Source organism: Macrobrachium nipponense, chromosome 37 (genome assembly GCF_015104395.2).
Source record: "Macrobrachium nipponense isolate FS-2020 chromosome 37, ASM1510439v2, whole genome shotgun sequence".
NCBI lineage: Eukaryota > Metazoa > Arthropoda > Malacostraca > Decapoda > Palaemonidae > Macrobrachium > Macrobrachium nipponense.
In genome coordinates, this window is record NC_061097.1 from 35636293 (window position 1) to 35645074 (window position 8782).

The 8782-nt window shown below is 38.9% G+C and overlaps 1 protein-coding gene across 4 annotated transcripts in view; it reads left to right on the plus strand.

Annotated features, from left to right (window-relative positions):
- The window catches only part of LOC135209121 (FAST kinase domain-containing protein 4-like), a 59015-nt gene extending 50315 nt beyond the window's left edge, over nucleotides 1–8700 (plus strand). For 3 of the 4 annotated variants that reach the window (XM_064241760.1, XM_064241761.1, XM_064241762.1), the window contains exons 6-7: nucleotides 4662–4838; nucleotides 7335–8700. In XM_064241760.1, the coding sequence (XP_064097830.1) occupies nucleotides 4662–4838; nucleotides 7335–8612 (1455 nt within the window). In that variant the 3' untranslated portion in view covers nucleotides 8613–8700. The remainder of the gene's footprint in view (nucleotides 1–4661; nucleotides 4839–7334) is intronic. The other variant, XM_064241763.1, reaches the window with a different exon arrangement.
- The last annotated feature ends 82 nt before the right edge of the window (nucleotides 8701–8782 follow it).

The window sequence follows — 8782 nt, forward strand, 5'->3', positions numbered from 1 at the left end:
CCATTGACATGATCCAGAAGGGTTTGTCAGTCATAGGTCCCTACCTCGCTGAAACTCTTGAGGCATGCAGACTCATAGACAGTAATCATGAAGTCTTCTGCCAAGCTCCAGGCGCAAGGCGCCAGCCAGACGCAAGGCTCCAGCCAGGCGCGAGGCGCTAGCCAGGAGGGAGGAGCCAATCAGGCGCCAGCCAGGCGCAAGGCTCCAGCCAGGCTCTAGGCGCCATTCAGGCGCAAGGCTCCAGCCAGGCGCGAGGCGCTAGCCAGGCTCCAGGCTTCACCCAGAAGAAATCTATATCAAAGAATGCCCTGGCCTTCTTTGAGACAATGTGATCTCCTAAGCACTTGACAAGTGCATTGATGATTCCTTCAAACAGCTGAGAATTAAAAGCGCATGAAGTTCGAGCTTTTCTGTATTCTTGTTCTTTCCTTAACAATATGTCATAAGGACATATTAGCTGTCACATACGGGAGATGCAACTCTGTGTTGACTTCCCATATCCGAAGGATGTCAAGATAACCTACGAGAGATCCTTCTCTCTTGGTTGATACGTGTCTGCGGATACATTGCTGGGATAGGGAGCCGATAACTGATCCTTAACTAGTGAGTTAAATTTTAGTTAACGTCGTGTTTTTTCTTTGGGTTGTTTGAAAGGAGTTTGGGGATAACTCTTTTCAACTTAAGCACTAACCCTCGTGTTAGGATCAGGTGATCGGGATCGGTGTTGTGCTCCTTAATTATGCCACTAGGCATAGGCATATTGTCATGTAAGAGGCTCTGTCGAGTAAATGGATAAGACCCCATCGACAGACCCACAAGAACTCTTAGCCATAGGTCACATCCTTGCTGAGGCTCTTGAGGCGAAGCAGATTCCTAGGCATTAGCCATGGAATCTTCCGCCTGAACAAGTAGGAACCAAGGTTTTATTTATTTATTACCTACAACGTATGTTGTTTACCTGTCTATTCAGTAAATAGTTGTCTCTTACCCACCACCAAGGGTGTCAATCAGCTAAGTATATATCTGCCGGGGAAGTTGCATGTACAAAAATGATATTGTTAGAATACAATAAAGTTTTGTACATACTTACCCGGCAGATATATACGATGAATGGCCCACCCAGCCTCCCCTCAGGAGACAGGTGGAAGAGAAAATCTGGTTCTAGAACGGGAACAGTTCCTATTCCTGCCACCCAGCGGCAGGGGGGTAGATCACCTGACCTACCTGCAGCGTGTGCCGCGAAATTCGAATTTCTGTCGGACGTCAGAGACATAAGCTAAGTATATATCTGCCGGGTAAGTATGTACAAAACTTTATTGTATTCTAACAATATCATTTTTTGCCCAATCACTACCTTAAGTATACAGAATTGTGTTTGAAAATAGTAAAGTCCTTAATCCGCTACTAGTAGTGGATAGTCTTTTCCTGAACCGAAAAAAAGAGCAATTCTTTAGGCTCTTTTGTTTAAATCCCAGGTTTTAATATTTTGGGGAGCGTGAAGGTACAAATTTTGTATAGGAGCATACCTTTATATTGTAAAAGTATTTATTTTAAGTGACTGTCATTTAATAGGGCTTTTGGACCCAGGCACAGGGGTCCCTCATACCACTTGCGTTTTATGCTGGCTGAATCAAGCGGTTTTCTCCGCAAGGCTGCTCTTTGCTGCATACGTATGAGAGCCTTGCTTCCTGAATGGAATCCAACTTCTGGTGGTAGTAAAATCCACCAAGGATTCCAGATCAGGTGAGAATGTTTTGGGTTTCATATAAGAAACCTTTGGCTCGAATGGCTGAGCGGAATTTTGTCTAGCTGCACTACCCACCATCCTCTTCGTAATGTGGGAATCAGCTAAATTTAACAGTAGGTAAGATTCATCTCAAATAATATAAATTTTCATGATAAAATTTATTATTTGGATACTTACCTACTGTTAAAGTAGACTCACCCAGCCTCCCCATAACATAGTGGGCTGCCAAGGAGAATTCTGACTAGAGCTAAAACATTTGAAACACACCTGGTGGAGAACAGGTAAACTAGACAAGTCATCCGGGCAGCCATTCGATTTTTGTTTGTTTGAATGCCGACTCGCCTAATCGATAGGCGATATAGCTAAATTAACAGCAGGTAAGTATCCAAATAATAAATTTTATTATGAAAATTTATATTTCAGACATTTCACATATATTTTGCTACAGTTAGATCACAGTCTGGTGTCATTTTTCAATATATGTGTAATGTGTTTGTGTGTTCTTACAACGGAATAGTTGTACTTCCTTCGTTTTAATAATTTTCAATCTGTTATTAAGACAGGCTTGCTTCCTTAACGGAGTGAAATTGTAGTCAGAATGTTGGAAAAAGGACAGAATGTGATGGTTCCTCTGAATCCTGTTGTCTGCTTTTCAGCTGCTACAGATATATGTTGCTATTAGATTCTCGAGTCATTTTCGACCCCAGTTTGAAAGTCGTGGCAAAATTGCATAAATAATTCCCTTGCAAAGTAACCCTCTTTGGTTGCAGGAGTTATGGAGTTATACTAAGACTACTGGATCTGTCAGTATTTCTTTTGCAGCCCTGCATACATAATTTTACATGGATTCCTTCTTGAAGGCCCTTTATTGGCAGGGGACATAAACAGGGAGACCTATTACTGTTTTTATTGTAAGTAAGCTCCAACTGTTTAAATGGGCACTTTTATAGAAACTGTAGAGTGACAATATTCATGGTCACTTTATGGTATAAAAGTTTCTTAACCAGGTCAAAAATATCTTTTATTTTGTTGATTACCAGCATGTTTTTCAAGCATATATGTAGCCAACAAGCTTAAGAGGCTCTTGGTTATTCTTTGTACAGCTGAATTCAGTTTTAGCAAAATTGAGATGATACAAGCTTGCATATACTGGTCACTTTCATGCCAGAAGCATCTTTTTAATTGCCGTGGAGACCACTCGACTTCCTTGTATTTTATGGATGAGCTTTCTGCTTAAAGATTGAATTAAAAAAATTAATGAAAATGAAGAATTGCTGCCTACCAGCATGGAATTCCTAATGCTCTTAAAGATAATTGTTTTTTGTCGAGCTCTGATAGCATCTCTTTCGCTTGATATCTATAAAGGGCAGGAAAGAGCTGAGCTGACATATGGACACTTAAATTTATGCTGTATATGTCCACTGAAAAACTAATGTTATCACTGAAACATACAATTTGAGGATTCTGACTGATTGATGTTTTAAGAAGTATATAGTAAAATCTTTGGTTTCTGTGTTACAGATTATAAGAATTGAATACTAAACAAGATTGCATGTAGTTAGTGCACATATCAAGAGGCTATTGAAGCTTGCTGATTGCGGTAAATCATTCTATATTTTGTTATGCATAACATGTAATGCATGTAGCATTCATCAATGTTAGTGACTGATGAATCTTCTAGAACCATCTTCCCTATTTTACGTACTGATTATATCTATAAGTAAAATTTATTCTTAAAATTTCACTGATTTTTTTCTGAGAAAACAGTCATAATTATTAATGTTTTGAAGAGTGTTCTGTCTCCAACATCAATATGATAAAACTTGCATGATTATGAAGTTGACTTTAAACAGAAGCATGAGAGAGTAAGCTGAAGGTGCATTAAAAGTTAATTGACTGAAGAACTCTTGGTTTGTTCATTAATTTAATGAAATCAAGTTTGTAATCAGTGAATAGTAAAATGCTTTTTGAAGTTGTCCTAGTTTGTAACTCACTGTGACCATGTTTCTAAATACAGTAATATGCTAATGAAAGATACATATAATAATTGGTCTTCGAGCGTTACTGTATTAGGTTACCGGAAAGGAAAGGCACCCAGGTCAAGAACCATTAAACACAGCCTGATGATGTGGTATATAACGTTTAGCCAGATTTGATTTACAAAATTTTTAAAGGTTTTGGCTCTGTTGGTCTTAATTTTGCAGGGAATTAAATCAGTGGAATGGAGAAGCATTGCTCATTTGGCTTATAGTATTTAATTAAAGGACATAATTTTGGTATGATAGTTAAAGTTTGAAGAGTTGTCTGGTTAAACCACACTACTGCAGTAACCATATTATTCCACTTTATTGCATGCTATCACTATTAATTTCCTTTTAAATGGAATTATTTTTTTTCTTCATCGATGCATCTTTCAGCATTGACCACTATATGAGCCTTAAGCTTTATGAATAGCATAATTTTGTTCTTGTAGATTTGTACAAATCCCTAACTTAAGTATAAGAGAACAACTTGAAGCAAATAGTCATCACTTGTGAGCTCAATAAGCCATCAACAACTCTGACTGAACTAAACATCCAGCTTATCTTGCAGGTTTCCACTTTACCAATTATTAATTTGTGTGGCAAGACTTCTGAGTTAATTTTAGACTCATAGCTGGCCAGAATCATGTACTATTTGCTATTGAGGGGTGAGAATTAAAGGCAGATAAAGTTCGAGACGTTAGACATGGAGATGGATGGAGACCAAAGGAAACAGTCAAAACTGAGACTGGAGGAACACAGGAAAGAACTTGTAGCTTGTGTTAGAGGTTAAAAAAAAACCTCTAAAAAAGAATACAAAAGGTAGATTTAATGTGTGGTTATTATTGATCACCTCTCCTAGTGTATGGATTGACTATAACACACTTTTGCAGTCCATGGAATATGCACTCTTTAGGACTGTTGGTAGGCGATGGGTAATATACCTCCGATCCTCTTCGCAGTGTGCCGAAAACCACCTGCTGTGGAACGTACGGAAGGTGTCTATCCCGGTTCTGTTGACCATTTTGCGCTTCCAAGTCCAGCACCAGAATACGGAATTGCAGAAAAAGGTGGGTTTGAATTATGTGTAGGTATTACTAACCTTTGGATTCATGTTTGTGATGTTAATAGCTATAGTATCTCTTTCACTAACTTTTTGTTTAAGTTTTATGGTAATTCTCTATTTAGTTTTTAGTTCCCACTGCTTTGATGAACTTCTTTTATGCTTAACAACTGTGCTTTTGTATTAATAACTAAATGTTTCATAAGTAATTTTTAAAAATTGTTTAATCATATCAATGTAAAATTAGTATTCTCTCTTCCTTGTGTACTGTACTAAGCTTTCATTTACAAGGAGCTCATTGTAAGTCGGCTCTTAAAGCTGGGAGTAATTGATTGTGGAATTTCTTCTTCTTTTAAGATAATGATAGGTATCAAGCATTGAAAGATGTCAAGTATCGTAAAGTTGAGAAATCAGATAAGCATTTCAGGTAAAAGAAGATATTTTATTATTTCAAAATATAGTCAGTGGTTGTGGGTAACAAATTAATTAATGGAACGGTGATTTTGGATAATGAAATAAGGTCATTAAGTAAATTAGCCTAAAGCAAGAGTTAAATGCCAAACACCTTGTAGTTTTATAAATCATAATAACTCAGGATTTCACCTGGTTACACTAGTAGCATAAGAGTGAAAGAAAGTAATAAACCTTGGGTACACTCAGAGAAAATTTGACCATTGGGAAACCTTGTATGAACAAGTAATTTACTGAGCAAATGACTTGAAAGTTTAGCAGTGGTGATGACGTCTTTGAGGCTGCCCCTTTTGATACCTGATTGGCTATCTACCAGTTTTCTCCTTCAGGAATACAAATTACTATTACCTTTTAAATTGGTGGATATCTTTTGCTCATAGAGCTGAAATGGTCAAATGAGTGGGCAGTACTTACAATGTTAGCTGCATGCCATTGCTTGTGAGTGAGCTTGGGAATTCCACATCCTCGTCACAGATCCCCATCCACTTTATCCTTTGACTGTTCTGTGTGAGGTTGTGTGCTTCCCTCTCCCTCTTCCCTTGGATGAATGTAGCCGAGTTGTGAGGGTCACGTTCAGCCTTGCAGCTGCTTCTTGTATGTATAGACCCACTTGAGTATTGTTCTCATTGCTGAGGTAAGACCTGTATCCATTCTTCCCCATGTGAGAAAGAGGAAGGACAAAAGGCTCAGTGGGAAAGGTTTAGAAAGAGGAAATGGGAGGACAGATGACCGTCATTGGTGTCATTATTGGGGTTTTTACTCCACTGGTGGCACCATCTGATCCTCCTGGAACTTTTCTTATGCCATCTTCTGTTCCTCTACCACCTCTCAGGAGTGCTTCTCTCTAATTGAGATTTAGGTGTCTCTTACCAAAGAAATCTTTTCACTCTTTGTCTCCCAAAATCATTAACTTATTGGGGCTTGATGTTCCCACAGTGGTGTCTAACCTCCCCTGTTCTAATAGTAATGATTGAGCCAAGACTTGTGAGATTTCATCCTACAAGCAGCCCAAGAAAATTTGGCCCAATTTGATTATTCCAGGTAGCCCATTTTTTTTCTGCTTTTCAAGGTAATTTAGCAGAGAAAAACAATAAAGCCTCGTCTTCCAAATATTCCAAGTTGGTGGTTCCTGTTGATAACAATGTCTGTGGAGTCCACAGCTCCAGCATCTCTGGCTACTTCTGGGAAGCATGAATAGCCACTTGTAGTGGTCTATCCTGCTTGCTGACCTTCCTCCCAATGAGCCAACATTTTCAGTGCTTTCTTCTGAAGTTCTGGTTGGTGGTCAGTAGTACATGAGGAGAGAAAAAGAAGACCTAGGCATTATTCCTCTTCATCATCTCCCTTTCTCGAGATTTGTCCCTCGCATAGTCTCAGGAGGAAGAAGGGATGGAAAACCAAGCATTCTCGTGGGAGGTCCAAGTGGTCCTCTTCTTTCAGATCAGTCTCCTTTGAGCAGAGATGTGGTAGAAAATTTTAGGAGTGCCAGTGTCATTTGTCACGCAGACATGGTTCACATGGATGTTCATGTCTATGCAGGAGGAGGAGGAGGGTGCCTTCTCCTTATTCTCATGACCATTCACATTCCTGCTTCTTATGGGCATCCTCTGTGTGCCTGGTCTTGAGCCACTGCAAGATCTCAAGTCTTGCGATTCTCATGTTCATAGTATTTTATTTATTTCATTGTTATCTTGTGTATTTTTTTTTTTGCGTGAAATTTGTTACCCTTTTTCTGTTCTCTTTGCTTTTCTTTCATCTTCTATTACTTAATTTGTGATATTTTAATATTTTCTTTTTCACTTCTGCACAAGTTTTTCTCCATTTGTCACTTGCACCTATCTGGGGTATTCCACTCTTTGAAGTGTCTTAGATAAAGTTAAGGTCTATCAGGGAAGTGATTAGTACAATGCCTCATACTCTTTTCAATATGCTAGTCAACCTACAGTGTGAGCTTTTCATAGGTTACACTAAGTATTAGTTTAAGCATTTCTCAGGTCACTCCAAGCAATTTTAATGATCTTTGTTGTTTCAGGTGTTGAAAGAAACCATAGATACAGTCCAGAGAAGATGGGTTGAAGTTAAAGGAGCCAAAGAAATTCAGATAATATACTCTAACCATGAGTTGTTCAGTCTGGATTTCCTGGGGCGGTTGGATGACCGCACCATTGAATTGGCAGAGGAAATGAGTTATGTAGAGTTAAGCGGGATATTTTGTGCATTAGGGACTGTAAAGAGACGTGCCACCCCTGTCTTGAGAGCTTTAGCATTCCATATGGCTAAGCAAGAGGACAAGTTGCCCCCTAAGCAGCTTTCTAACATCTTATTTGCAATGTATTCGTTAAGCTTTCCTGACCAGGTACTTTTGGAGAAAGTAGGGAAAGATCTAATCCCGCAGGTTGCATCCATAACAAGACCACCAGTCATAGGAGCTATTTTGTTTTGTATGGGGCAGATGAGATGGAGACAGCAAAGTTTATTGGAAGTTATTTCTGAGTGGGTAGAAAATAATACTGATTCATGTCGAATTAATGATTTGGTTTCTTTGGTGCTAACTCTTGCATGCGTGACCTATACCCCAACGAATGCCGAAACCCTATTCATGAAAATCATTTCTAAGCTTGACAACTCATCCATCAGTAGAGAAACTGTGTGGTTAGATGTGGTTTGGTCATTAGCCCTTCTAGGAAGAGCTACTAATGATCATATTGCTTCTGTCTTGGATCCATCCTTTGCATCCAAGACAAGGAGCGTAGCGCAGCACTTGCGAATGGGGATCAAATTGAAGTTGCTCAACATAAATGCTGTAGCAAAATTGATGATGCAGTCATATAATGGCCCGTTTCTCGACACGGCCGATTTTAGAGACATCATAATCACCCAGAGCAGAAACGAGCTACTTCTCTCTAAGCACGTTCAGTCAATGCTACATAATTTCCTTCCTCCTCCAAAGTATATTCAAGAGAACATCCAGACACCCTTGGGCATTTTTGTTGACTGCGAAATAGCAGTGGACCAGAAGGGCAAACCCATACCGATTCAAGATTACAGCGATAATTTTGGAGAGGCGAACAGTGCAAAACCTCTCCCTGAAGGAGCAACAAAGATGATAGTGTTCGTGTGGGACTACAAGGACTACACCATCGGGTCACAAGAATTGACGGGTGTTAACAAGTTGGCAGTATATTTAATGGAGAAGATCGGGTACAAGGTTGTCCAGGTGCCATACTTCGAGTATAATATGAGAGGAAAGACCATTAAAAATATACAGTACTTGGAGAATAAAATTAAGGAAGCTGCAGGTGTATTATAGTGATTTCTAAATTGACTTTCTATACTTCATGTACATAATTAAGTTATATTGTGTAGTTGGCTGATTTTTAATAAAAAGTTAAATGTTTTGTGGTATTTTTTCTATGCCTGTACTGTCTTGTAAAAAAAAGTCTTCATCATACTTCTTTGATTTTTTCTGAGGTGTTTGCA